The following is a 15090-nucleotide window of genomic DNA, read 5'->3' as shown; positions in this document are numbered from 1 at the left end:
TAGCATGACAAACCAGAATATATATGGTTATGGGGTGGGGATCTCGACCATTTACAAGATATTAGAACTTTCTCAAATGGCAGGGGGTCGGGATGACCCCTGGGGACTAACCCTGTATATCATTCAAACCATCATAGCATGACAAACCAGAATATATATGGTTTAGGGGTGGGGATCTTGACCACTTACAAGATATTAGAACTTTCTCAAATGGCAGGGGGTCGGGATGACCCCTGGGGACTAACCCTGTATATCATTCAAACCATCATAGCATGACAAACCAGAATATATATGGTTTAGGGGTGGGGATCTTGACCACTTACAAGATATTAGAATGTTCTTAAATGGCAGGGGGTGGGGGTGACCCCTGGGGACTAACCCTGTATTTCATTTGATGTGCTTTATCATGACAAACCAGAATATATATGGTTTAGGGGTGGGGATCTCCACCATTTACAAGATATTAGAACTTTCTCAAATGGCAGGGGGTCGGGATGACCCCTGGGGACTTACCCTGTATATCATTCAAACCATCTTAGCATGACAAACCAGAATATATATGGTTTAGTTGTGGGGATCTCAACCATTTAAAAGATATTAGAACTTTCTTAAATGGCAGGGGGTGGGGGTGACCCCTGGGGACTAACCCTGTATTTCATTTAATGTGCTTTATCATTTAGAACATTTTCAATTTAAAAGATTGTGTCTATCACAAACGGTTTTCAATTTATAATCATTTGAAAATTTAAAAAAATAAAATCCCATAGGGTTCTATAGTAAAACCCTCCTTTCTTTTTGCCCCTCAAAGTACCCCTTTATAAACCCCAATGCACAAACAAAACCCTGATTGCACCACTAGACATGTTAGTCTAGCATATTGTGAAACCCTAAGTTAATCTGACAAGCGGTTTTGGAGAACGGGTGCGGACAAGTTCAAATTTAAAAGCGGCGGAAGAAGAAGAAGAAGAAGAAGAAAAAGAAGAAGAAGAAAAAGAAGAAGAAGAAGAAGAATAATAATAATAAGAACTGAGCAAAACCAATAAGTCTTCCCAAACTTCGTTTGGGAGACTTAATTAACATATCCAAGGGGCATAACTACTCTTATAATAGTTGATCGGCACTGATTTTTGAACTTGTACCAGCAATTGTATAAAACTCTAATTTCTAAGGGACATAACTGATAAAAAATAATTGATCATAGCTGATTTTTTTAACTTTTCCAGATATAGCTGATAAAAACCATCAATATACATGTAAATTTCATAACAATCCTTCAAAGAAATGTAGGCTTGAGAGTGCTTACAATGCAATTTTCCATATAATTATTTTTAAGGGGCACAACTCTTTTATGAGTAGTAAATAAGCACTGATTTTTGTATTTGTCTGAGACATTGCAGATATAAACCTTTGATTTAAATTTCATAAATATCTGTCAAGAATTGTTCATGTGAGAGCCCTTACAAGACCAGACTGACACCCACTATTCTATGTTCCCCCCAACCTGTGGCACTGCTGACAATTAAACAGAGATGAATAAGTACAAACAGTTGAAAGAATATACAATGGTAAATCCATAAGAATAAGTCAATGACGCAGGAAGGACATGGAAAGCAATATGACATTAGAAAGTTGCAAGTATGCATGGTTAATTTTTCTAAAACAAACCTAATCATTGACTTTGCATGATAATTTTTATAAAAAAAAAGATTCAAACCTAATGGACTATTATGTACCAGGGGAAAGGAGCTAAATTATCTTTATTGAAAAGAGGTGTAATGTTATTAATATAAATGCAAAAAAAATAATCTTTGGCTAATAATTTGTGGATCCTGTCAAACTTAACTAATTCATAACTTCATTAAGTAAAGCAACACCCATGATGTTCCCCTGTGAATTAAGACATAACTTCTTTTACAGGCAAGACAAAAATGAATTAGTTAGGTGCACAATATTTTTACAAACTGGCCAAGTTGATCAGTCTGTTAGTTTAAAACATAAGCAAAAGCAGGAATATCAATTTCCTTAGATGTTAAAAAATCATATCATCTTCATGCCTCAAACTTACTTTTCTCAATTTTCTTCAACAATACCTGTTCTATTTAACAAAACAATGTTTTTTTATTGTAAGATTTAAGATCATAATAGACCAACTAATGTAATGTTCAAATAAAAACAATAATTACTTGTCTTATATCAATTTGTCAAATGCAGTACATGACTACATGTATATGTTAAGTGTATGAGTTAGAATTCAGTAGTGGAGTAGAAACCAGAATCCTCCTAGTACAAATCTGGGTAACCCAATTTATACTACACTGTTGATATTAAAAGTCTGATTTGTACTGGATTTCACTAAGTATAAATAAAAATTCAGATTTCTACCAGTAGATATTGAAATTTCAATTTGTACTAAAATGATCCTGTAAAAACAAAACTGTATGCATACCTGTCAACTTCTCAAAATCTCCATAGGAAATTTTCAGCACAAAATGACCTTAAGCATGTCTTTTACAATGTACATGCCATTAGTGTTTTTAATCTGATATCCTATAGTTTTCATTGAGTATGTATGTGCTTAAATGCAATTTGAACTGCTTTGCATTCCTGTTTTGAGATATAAGTTTATATAAATAATAGAGGATTTCAAGAACAACTTCAACACTTCTAATTATATATAATAGGGCCAAAAATAGAGAAAGTTGGCAGGTCTGTGTAACAGAATAACGAACAAAACATGTCATAAAAGTTACAGGTCAATAGTAACAGATTAAGAAAAAGTATAATAAAGATCAGCTCATGATAGAAAAACTAGAAAATTATCATGCCAGTAAGTTCCCACTTGGGAATGCCTGTTTAGGGGAAAGACTAAAGTATTTGAGCATTCCACTAAAAGTGGCTATTTATCCGAAACTGATTTCTTAATATCTTTAAAAGTGATAATTACAAATAAATATCATATTTTTAAAACCATGTGAAATTTCAATTCTTTCCAAGATAAACTGTAAGAGGAGATTTGTGCTCACCAAAATTAATTCCCAAAATTTTGAACTTTTGTGATTTAGTTAAATATAATTTCCAATTTTTCAAGAATGAGTGAAGTGCTCATCTTTCGAGTCCAAGCCAGACTAGAATTGTTTACCCTCACTAAATCTAAGTAATTCTCTAATGTGGGTATTTTGGTAAAAAAAAGTATTTAACCTAATAATACTATTCTATGATTAAATGAAAAAAAATGATATCCAGATGAACTTGATAATAATGCTCAATAATTTTGCAAAATTTACTCTCAGTACAAAAAAATTTGTAGAAGAATTTGCTCTCATACATTTCTCTAGATTTAAGATATTTATGTAAACACTTAGTTTTTATCTCAAATCAATTTGTACATTTTCATTAAAATATGATGTGCATATCTTTGTACGATACCTCACTAGTGTGCAAAATTTCATAAAGTACTAAGTTAACCAAACAGACAGGGCACAGAAATAGGTGGACAAAGAGAAACTATATGCTTAATGCATTGCAGGACTCTAATTCAAAACAGAAAACCTAAGAAAGATAGAAGCTATCATATATGCATTTACATCAGAATACTAAATATTAGGCTGAAAGATGTAATAACTGGTTTTGGGGAGATGCAGATCTAGACCTCTCACCTTTTAATTCACTTTCTAAAACGAAAAGATATTCACTTATGCACAAAATGCATCTTAGCTAAGTAGCAATTGACTTTTCAAGTTTGAGAGAAGTTTAACAAATAATTATAAAAAAAAAATTGAAAGACTTTCAATAAAGTTGATGATTTATTGATTAGAATATTGGTGTTTTTTAGAAAAATGTACATCCAGTGGTCTATCTTGTTTTTCCAAAATGTCAATGAGATTTTAGCCAATACACAAATTTACATTTGGGACTAAATACCTCAGAATTTCCTCCAATTCACCTGATGGGGCATAGGGAATTCCAGCATCTTAATCATTAAAAAAGGAAAATTTCTGAAGTTTAATTTGAACCTATTTAGCACAGTTAAAGCCAAATAAAATATGTGTTTACTACTGTGGTATAGACCATAATTAAAATAACATTTGGTGCAAATCCTGATTTACATATACTTTTTTCTAATTGCTGAAATAGCATTGTTGATATTAGAATCCTTTATACATAAAACAAATCATCCAGCCCTACTGAACATATCTTTTAAATCTGTAGTTCAACAGAAAATACAGATATATTTTTAGTCTAAATAAATATCTATATGTGTATTTCTGGTTTCATTTCATCTGTTTAAAAAAAAGTCATTAGACACCAAAGGGACAACCAAAAATCATAAGTCAAATAAAAAACAACAATACATTGCAAAAAAAAACCCAAAGGAACACCAAGACAAACAACAGTTTACAAACTACTACATAGATGCTCAAGATTGAGCAACACAAACCACAACAAATACAGGGGTTGATAGCAGGTGCTCTGGAAGGGTATGAAGATCCTGCTCCACATGTGGCACCTGTCATACTGCTCATGGAATGTATAAATTGGGTAAAAAGTATCATCCAGTATTGTCACAATCAGGGAAAGGAGAAAATGAGTGTGGCTAGACAATTGGAAATATCTATAACATAGATGTTCCATAACAGTCGACTAAATCATGATGGGGTCTGTAAAACTTTCGAAGGGATGACTTATATTTTACCACTAAGAGTAATTCTGAGGGTTATTTCTTTAGAAAAACTGTTACAATAGCTCAAAAATGTAGGCCATTTAGTCAAAATAATATGCAACAATTTTGGCCATTATAATCATTTGTAGATCTTGTCTTGCTGATCATCTTGGTTTTTAAGTGTTTATCTATCTACTAAGTTTTAAATGACAAAGAAAAACCAAAAAAATAATAATGTGTGGTGTGAGAAGTGACAATTATAAATACTTTCCCTGTGTATTGTGTTGTTTTGAGGTGCAACTGTGTGTTGAAAATATATGTGTATTCCTTCTTATAGGCATAAGGAGCAAGTGTATCTATAACATAGTGTTTCTCATCATAAATAGTAACCTAAGTTTACCAATGTACTATAAATACTACAGTTATGCAAACTTCAAATGAAGGCACAAAAGGAATGGAAAATATAATCCTTTTTTCTAGATTTCCAAAATCATTACAAACACATGTAATACATTCAGGTAAAATAAAATAGTTTATTATTTTACAATTTAAATCATTCCAAATTTTGCCAACATTTAAAGCAAGCTTTTATCTGTTACTGTTCATCAATTGTTGACTCAAATTTTCAGGGGGGAGGGGGTCATGAAAAAAAAAATAGAAATTTAATGCTCTATTTCTACTGACCCTATGAAAGAACTTTTCTCCCAAAAATAACCTTCAATAAGTTATCAAATAAGATGTAGGGTGTTTACCAATGTAAATTTATGGTTTATAATATCAAATCAAAATAGCGGTAGTTATAGATAATGAAAGAATTTTACAGATCAAATCATCAATTAATAATCTGTTCGAATAAGTACATTCTGAATTTTTTATGATATTCCCTAAGATATAAGATTGGAGCATTGTATTAAATGTCAAGGATTGCCATGAATGTTATTATTATAGACAGAACATTTAAAAATAAGAATTTAAAAACTGTTGCTTTAAATACAAAGCCAAACATGTTAGCCACTGCAGATTCATTAATTTTTGTGGGTACTAATTTTCATGGATTTGAGGAAAACTTGTGTTTTTTGTTGATACAAGTATTCGATTTCAAGGATATAAGTGAATGCAAAGACTGCATACATTCCGATAGAAAATTAGTAGTTCATTGAACATTTAAATTTGCAGTTCGCCTATACCCACAAAATCCATAAAAATTGGTATCCAACAAATAATAACGAATCCTCAGTATTTCATTTGTCAATGGTTAAGCCATACACAACATGCTGTTTTATATACTGCCTAAATTAATCTACATTCAAAAATTAGTAAATACATGTATATATAAACATGCATATCTTCAACAATTAAAAATTTCAAGCAATTTTGCTGATGAACAGTAACAGCCAAACAACCCAGTGGTGTGCTGTCTGTATCCTTAGAATTTTAAATAAAGCATGCACTACACCTAATTTACCTTTTGATTGTGCTTCTAACAAAATATCATAAAAGTTAATATATTCATAATATTGTAAGTCTATAACAATTTTAGTGTTCATTCTCTGGAATAACTTTAATCGATTTTGGAAAGATCAGTGACAAAACTACAGCAATCTAGCCATTTTCTAGATTTCTGCAATTTAGTAACCAGTGACCATTGAAATTTTTCAGCATTTTAGATGAGATCAAACTATAGTATAACTGTCTACTTCTTTATCTTACAGGAAAATGTTTATGGTAAATAAATCTGTTTTTCTTAGATTTTCTCATCATTTGAATGGTAATAAAAAAACAAATATTTGTTCAGTGGCACATGGTTATTTGACATTTTTTAATCAATACCAGTGCAATGGACATCTCGATCTGACTAGAGTCATAAATAGTGACAATTATTTTTACATGTATATATGGGTATGGCTAAGTCAGTTACCGGTCTTTAAATCATTTGTTTCATTTGACATTGATATTATTCCTAAAAACATTACACACAAAGTTTAACTACAGCAAACTTACTTGTCTTTGTGATAGCTCTTTTTGTAGCACAATATTGTCTCCATTTGTGTGCTCCTTTCTTTGCTTCTACAATTGCAGCCAGTGCATTCTTTTTTTTATTAGTTTCGTCTACCTTACTTCTAAATGTGTTTAGCATTTTACTAAAATGTATATAATAATAATATCAAGTGTTGTACGAGATTCTTTCCACAGAATGTTTTTTTTTTCCATGGGAAAAAAATAAATAGGTTAACGCAATACTGAAAACTAGCTACAGATCTTAATTACGAAATGTATTATTTTTGTTTAACAAAATCCTGCAATGAATTAAGTAAACAGTCTAGAGTTAATTTACTGTCTGATAATAAACTGTTATCCAAATGACAAGTCTTTGTATGATTTCTAAATCACAAATATAACAAAATTAACTGTTTTTCTGTATAGTATCCATTCTGCCAAAAAAATGTAAAAAACACAAGATTGTAGTTTAAATCAATCTATACCTGTTGTTTTTCACATTATGATCTGAATCCAAATGAAGCTCAAAGGAACTGTTAGCAAATCCATTTTCATCAGGTGCTACACTACCTTTTGCTCGTTTCCCTCTTTTCTTCCCATCCATTTTCTTGAATAAAATATAAATGTATGATTACTAAAGATATTAAAACAATTGTCTTTTGAATCATACACACATTGGAAAAAACTGTTCAGTGGAATAAAATTTACGGAAATGTTTTTGCTACTGTACATGTAGTTTATATCATTCTTATAGATTAAAAATTATATAGATTTACAAATGTAAAAAAAAAGTAAAATAAGTTTAATTTATTTGTGATGGGAACATTTATATTAATCCTCAATCAAGTGAAAGAAAAAAGTACTTTGTTCAAATAAATTTATTTAATTTTCAATTGCACACATTAACCCTTACCATGCTGTGCTCGTCATATGACGGGATTACCCAAACCAACGTTATTTGGCTCCAATGGCTCTCCATACTTTTAGAGGTCACCTTTATGATACTTATTTCGAAATTGATGCATGTTCCCTCACCCTGAGGCTATCTATTGTCATGTTTCTCATGTTTAAGTTGCATTTTGAGCTCAAATACGAACTTGGAAAAATGAAATCGGATAAAACTGGTTTTTCTGGAGGGGTGGGCTAAGTCCCTTCGGTGTCTTACACAGGAAGTTCAGAGGCTTAAAACTTTCAAAAATAGTGTAAACCCACAGGCATATATCTAATGATCATAATTATTATTGAAATGTGCATAGGAAACGACTACTTCTGGTTTCAGGTCCAGTTGAAGTCAAAAATCGGAAAAAATTGTGAAATTCTGTATTTTTGCTACAAATGACCTTTTTTAGATTGGTGTTCCCAGATCAGTTTCACTCCAACCTAAGAACTGCTGGGGTTAATGTGCTAACTGGGGTCCACAGCACATGCAGACTACAGCTGGATACCTATATCAGCATCCCTTGGTCTTTGGGGTCAAGAAAAAGGATCAAAAATCGTCAAAATTGACACCTTTTGCACCTGATGACCAACTTTGGGGCAAATTCCCGCCCACCCACCCCTGCCTCCTCACCCCAACCACCCTGCCCCGTGATCCCCTACCTTAGATTTGAAGGAATCAATATGCTTCAGCAGCAGGGTAAATCTCATTTGCATATAATTTGCATATTTTTGCAAATAAACGAAAATTAGACATTTTCTGAAAACAATTCAGCATGGTAAGTGTTAACATCTTTTCATATTTACTTGAATGGTTTCTTGTTCTTAACATTGTACTTATTTATATCCTTGAACACTGAAGTATATTTCTTATTTTTTCCATAAGAATCATTTGCAGATTCAGTGGGGATATGCTTTAAACCCTTGATTACAAAAAATATCCTTTTTTTTTTACATAAAATTGTAAAAAACACCCAAAACTATTTATTTGAAAAACAAACATTATGTCTCCCTTCCCTTGAACTCTGGATCCAACTCGTGAATGAATGTGTGGCAGTTACATGTTATTATTATGTTTGATCAGGTATGTACGAAACTAGACCAGTAACTACAAAAATTACCAATACAGCAAAGTACTGAATTTTCATTTTCATTTGTCTGATCAGTCAGTGTATTAAACATACAGTTTTATTTGTCTGATCAGTCAGTGCATTAAACATACAGCTTTATTTGTCTGATCAGTCAGTGTATTAAACATACAGTTTTATTTGTCTGATCAGTCAGTGCATTAAACATACAGTTTTATTTGTCTGATCAGTCAGTGTATTAAACATACAGTTTTATTTGTCTGATCAGTCAGTGCATTAAACATACAGCTTTATTTGTCTGATCAGTCAGTGTATTAAACATACAGTTTTATTTGTCTGATCAGTCAGTGCATTAAACATACAGTTTTATTTGTCTGATCAGTCAGTGTATTAAACATACAGTTTTATTTGTCTGATCAGTCAGTGCATTAAACATACAGTTTTATTTGTCTGATCAGTCAGTGTATTAAACATAGTTTTATTTGTCTGATCAGTCAGTGCATTAAACATACAGTTTTATTTGTCTGATCAGTCAGTGTATTAAACATACAGTTTTATTTGTCTGATCAGTCAGTCATTAAACATACAGTTTTATTTGCTAGCATCACATTATGAAGAATGACATTAATTAAATGTTCTCATTCATTCAATATATCCTAGTGAGAACTACACCATCCTAGTCCAAATAAGTAAGATTTCTAGGAAGGCTATTTCAATCTCATCACTTTAAAAGTAAATAAGGAATAGATATTTTTCAAGGTACAAAGGGGGTCTAAATAAAAAATCTACAAAAAAACAAATTCTAATTAGAAAAGACAAGAGTGCACACGCTGAAATGTCTCGCCTTCTTTACTAATCATTGATATTATGTTGATAGTCCTAAATATAAAGCTTTATTACAACTGTCACATAAACTTAACATTAACCAAGTAAACTAAACATTGACCAATGAACCATGAAAATGAGGTCAAGGTCAGATGAACCATGCTAGGCAGGCATGTACAGCTAACAATTCTTCCATACAACAAATATAGTTGACCTATTGCTTATAGTTTAAGAAAAACAGACGAAAACACAAAAACTTAACACTGAGCAATGAACCTTGAAAATGAGGTCAAGGTCAAATAAAACCTGCGTAACTGACATATAGATCATAAAATATTTCCATACACCAAATATAGTTGAACTATTGCATATAGTATTAGAAAAAAAGACCAAAACTCAAAAACTTAACTTTGACCACTGAACCATGAAAATGAGGTCAAGGTAAGATGACACCTGCCAGCTAGACATGTACACCTTACAATCATTCCATACACCAAATATAGCTGACCTATTGCATGCAGTATTAGAAAGAAAGACCAAAACTCAAAAACTTAACTTTGACCACTGAACCATGAAAATGAGGTCAAGGTCAGATGACACCTGCCAGCTAGACATGTACACCTTACAATCATGCCATACACCAAATATAGTAGACCTATTGCATACAGTATAAGAAAAACAGACCAAAACACAAAAACTAAACTATAACCACTGAACCATGAAAATGAGGTCAAGGTCAGATGACACCTGCCAGTTGGACATGTACACCTTACAGTCCTTCCATACACTGAATATACTAGACCTATTGCTTATAGTATCTGAGATATGGACTTGACCACGAAAACTTAACCTTGTTCACTGATCCATGAAATGAGGTCGAGGTCAAGTGAAAACTGTCTGACGGGCATGAGGACCTTGCAAGGTACGCACATACCAAATATAGTTATCCTATTACTTATAATAAGAGAGAATTTAACATTACAAAAAATCTGAACTTTTTTTTCAAGTAGTCACTGAACCATGAAAATGAGGTCAAGGACATTGGACATGTGACTGACGGAAACTTCGTAACATGAGGCATCCATATACAAAGTATGAAGCATCCAGGTCTTCCATCTTCTAAAATATAAAGCTTTTAAGAAGTTAGCTAACGCCGCCGCCGCCGCCGGATCGCTATCCCTATGTCGAGCTTTCTGCGACAAAAGTCGCAGGCTCGACAAAAATTGTCAAAATGAAGCCAAGCTGTTGAAATAAATTTGCCTTGTGGTTCAATTTGTATTATTTTTTTTCTATAAAGTAATTCATAGTTTTAGCTTACTAAATCTACTTCACAAATTTGATACTTTCATAATTAAACCATCAAAGATATATAGATATTACAACAATCATTGAGATCAACCACAGAACAAAAACTTCTTATTGGCATTGTATACATATAAATCCATCAACAGTTATTCAGAGCTCCAGATAAGCTGCGTATTTGCGTGATCACGCAATACAAATAATTAACAAGAGTGCACACGCTGAAATGTCTCGCCTTCTTTACTAATCATTTATATTATGTTGATAGTCCTAAATATAAAGCTTTATTACAACTGTCACATAAACTTAACATTAACCAAGTAAACTAAACATTGACCAATGAACCATGAAAATGAGGTCAAGGTCAGATGAACCATGCTAGGCAGGCATGTACAGCTAACAATTCTTCCATACAACAAATATAGTTGACCTATTGTTTATAGTTTAAGAAAAACAGACCAAAACACAAAATCTTAACACTGAGCAATGAACCTTGAAAATGAGGTCAAGGTCAAATAAAACCTGCCTGACTGACATATAGATCATAAAATATTTCCATACACCAAATATAGTTGAACTATTGCATATAGTATTAGAAAAAAAGACCAAAACTCAAAAACTTAACTTTGACCACTGATCCATGAAAATGAGGTCAAGGTCAGATGACACCTGCCAGCTAGACATGTACACCTTACAATCATTCCATACACCAAATATAGTAGTCCTATTGCATACAGTATAAGAAAAACAGACCAAAACACAAAAACTTAACACTGAGCAATGAACCTTGAAAATGAGGTCAAGGTCAAATAAAACCTGCGTGACTGACATATAGATCATAAAATATTTCCATACACCAAATATAGTTGAACTATGACATATAGTATTAGAAAAAAAGACCAAAACTCAAAAACTTAACTTTGACTACTGAACCATGAAAATGAGGTCAAGGTCAGATGACACCTGCCAGCTAGACATGTACACCTTACAATCATTCAATACACCATTTATAGTTGACCTATTGCATACAGTAATAGAAAAAAAGACCAAAACTCAAAAACTTAACTTTGACCACTGAACCATGAAAATGAGGTCAAGGTCAGATGACACCTACCAGTTGGACATGTACACCTTACAATCATTCCATATACCAAATATAGTAGACCTACTGCTTATAGTATCTGATATATGGACTTGACCACGAAAACTTAACCTGGTTCACTGATCCATGAAATGAGGTCGAGGTCAAATGAAAATTGTCTGACGGGCATAAGGACCTTGCAAGGTACGCACATACTAAATATAGTTATCCTATTACTCATAATAAGAAAGAAATTAACATTACAAAAAATGTTGACTTTTTTTTCAAGTAGTCACTGAACCATGAAAATGAGGTCAAGGACATTGGACATATGACAGACGGAAACTTCGTAACATAAGGCATCTATATACAAAGTATGAAGCATCCAGGTCTTCTAGCTTCTAAAATATAAAGCTTTTAAAAAGTTAGCTAACGCCGCCGCCGCCGCCGTAGCCGCCGCCGCCGGATCACTATCCCTATGTCGAGCTTTCTGCGACAAAAGTCGCAGGCTCGACAAAAACCCAATGCAATTGCCCATTGCAGGGTTCAATAACCCAATTAATTCAAAGGAAAACCCAATTATATGCCAAAACCATGAGTTCTTAACGCTTTTATTCGCTATCGTTTGCGTTATTTACCCTTATCTGATTACAGTCGTCGCGTAAATCTATTTTTATAATATTTATAATTGGAAATGTCCTTTCGTTCATAAAATAGAGCCCTGCATCAAGTAGCTGTAATGGGTCCCTGTTGGAATTTTCCGTTGCTCAAAAGGTACACGTGTTTATGAAAACATTTCGATCTTCTCGGCGTTTATCCAATTAGCGTGTGACATGCTGTCATATTTTTTCGAATTGCTCGTGATTTATCATAACATACAATGAATTAAAACAAAAGTAAATGTCCGATAAAAATATTGAATAGAAGCATGTTTTCAGCTTCTTTTTGAAAGCTGAGGGAAAGTTATGATGATAACAAGACTCAGCTAGTGATTTTAGGAAGCGTCCATTGAACGCACGGGCGTGTTTGAAGGTATGAGAACATTGCTATAGAACGATAAACACATGGTTTCGTCAAAAACGAAATCAGTTGGAAAAAGTGAAAGGCCAAATCAATTATGACATGATATGTAGTTGGAAAGCATCGGAAACCAAAAGTTCTGATAAGGGACAACTTAACCCAGATTTATGTAAATTGAATTAAACAAAAACAGTTGATATATTATTTTTTTTCATTTTAGTTGATGAATGAATACACATATCCGTTTTTTACGTCAAATTATGCAGCTTGACACTTTCTTAGTTTTGGTCTAATTGTTCTGGATGCTTAAGATAGTTGTCTTATTGGCAAGTGCAGTATAACATTGTCATTTATTTACTTGATGTTGCAGAATTATTTGTCAATTTAAGTTGAATGTGGTCTCCATCATTAAACCACCCTATAAATCTCAAGGTTTTGGGGTATATCTTAAGCCTGGGAACTACTTTTTATTTTTATTAAAAAGTAGATCTGGCAAATTTCTTACAGCACCTAAATTTCACATATATTACATAAAAATCTAAACACTTAGCCACACCTACCCCAAACTATAAACTGTAGGGTGATCATATGGGATCTAGAAAGGCAATTAGTTACTGCATGTCCAACTAGTGACACCAGCTGCAGTTTACATAAGTTTTGAGAAAATACAAAACTGACAGAATGTTTAAAACGGGACACAAATTAAACGTACAATTGCTTGTCAGTGAATAAACCAAATAAAACAGCTAAGCACATATACAAAGAAAGAAACACATTTAAGATGGAAACACATCTGGGGTTGATATAATGTGATTATAACATGCCTAAATATTCAATATTGTGTTGATGAAAAAACCCAATACATTAAGGAGCTTGGCGGTGAAAAACCCAATTTGATATTTGCTTGAGGGGTGAATTAGAATTGATAATGCAATTAAAAAACTCTATCACTCAATTACATAAAAAAATGGTGTGTAAAAACCCCAATTTGTGAATTCTTATCTGGAGCTCTGGTTATTTAAATTTATTGTAATTATTATCAAATACCAATCTATAAACACGATAAATGAATCCTAACAGCTTGCAACAAATCAATTAATTGTGAATTTTGTTTTTACCTTTATAAATTTACCTTTCAATTACAAGAATGAAATAAATAATAAAACATGTCTTCTAATTAATAATACGGGGGACCTGTGGGCAAATGGCAGTGCCACGATTTTTTCGAGAACTCCCAAAAACTCAAATGATAGATACGCTGTATTAACCAAAATCTATATTTTAATGGTGCATATTCCTGAAAAAAAGAAGTGGTAAAGAAATATCTTCATGCCATATTGTCCTATGATGTTTTTTTGCCAAACAAAGGTAGGTCAACCATAGGCATAGTAGTTTATTCATAAAACAGGAATTTGAAAATCGTCTAAACCAAAGGCAAAGAAGGCAGTATACATTGGTATTATTTAACCGGAAATCATGGAGTTTGCAATACACTGTTTTATAAAATTGGCAGTTAATTTGAATTTCACTGCTTTTTAATTTTTTTATGCATCAGTGTGCGAGTGATGAGTTGCTTGGAAGTGTTTGCTTGTATTTCACATTTTCAGTTTGTAATTACTAGTGAAGACTTGTCTGGTTTTCCTCCTACCCCTATCTCTTATAACTAATTATTCTATTGTCAGTTCTGAGAAAATCATCGTAGAATATTTTTTTTCATTATTATTTCACTCACTGTATTATTACAAGACAAAATCTAAATTGTTGACAAATAGCAGAGTGCACGACGCCATTTTGTTTACTGTTACCGTAACAACAAATTCCCGCCATATTATGTAGGATCTGACAATGAACCGAAACACAATTTTGAACTGCAAATCACAATTACGGAAACGCATAAATAATCGAGGCAACATATATTCTTCGTTTAAAGGGGCATTGACTGCAAACTGAACATGCTGAGCACAAACGCAACGGTCACCTCTATCTGACCTATCTAGGGGTCAAACTTAAGGTAGCAATACACAGTTAGGAGTTTGGTTTCGCATTTTGGCCCCGGTGAATTTTCAAATATAAAAGTTATTGTGCAATGAAATTGATTTTTAGATAGCTAAAGAATAATATAGCCTTTAAAGTGGTTTATATAAAATGTTAAATATAACACATATGTACTTTCACGGTAC

At 32.5% G+C, this 15090-nt stretch overlaps 1 protein-coding gene across 4 annotated transcripts in view; it reads right to left on the bottom strand.

The window, feature by feature from the left end:
• Positions 1–14716, bottom strand: part of LOC127739228 (transient receptor potential cation channel subfamily A member 1-like) — a 55314-nt gene extending 40598 nt beyond the window's left edge. For 2 of the 4 annotated variants that reach the window (XM_052250850.1, XM_052250867.1), the window contains exons 1-4: positions 14643–14716; positions 7144–7265; positions 6662–6801; positions 2066–2095 (exon numbers count right to left, since the gene is read on the bottom strand). In XM_052250850.1, the coding sequence (XP_052106810.1) occupies positions 2066–2095; positions 6662–6801; positions 7144–7262 (289 nt within the window). In that variant the 5' untranslated portion in view covers positions 7263–7265; positions 14643–14716. Of the gene's footprint in view, positions 1–2065; positions 2096–6125; positions 6141–6661; positions 6802–7143; positions 7266–14642 lie in introns of all 4 variants that reach the window. The other 2 variants (XM_052250858.1, XM_052250870.1) reach the window with 2 other exon arrangements.
• Between the last annotated feature and the right edge of the window lie 374 nt (positions 14717–15090).

This window comes from Mytilus californianus, unplaced genomic scaffold, assembly GCF_021869535.1.
Source record: "Mytilus californianus isolate M0D057914Y unplaced genomic scaffold, xbMytCali1.0.p SCAF_1, whole genome shotgun sequence".
NCBI classification, from domain to species: Eukaryota; Metazoa; Mollusca; class Bivalvia; order Mytilida; family Mytilidae; genus Mytilus; species Mytilus californianus.
This window is presented reverse-complemented; position numbering and strand designations above follow the sequence as displayed.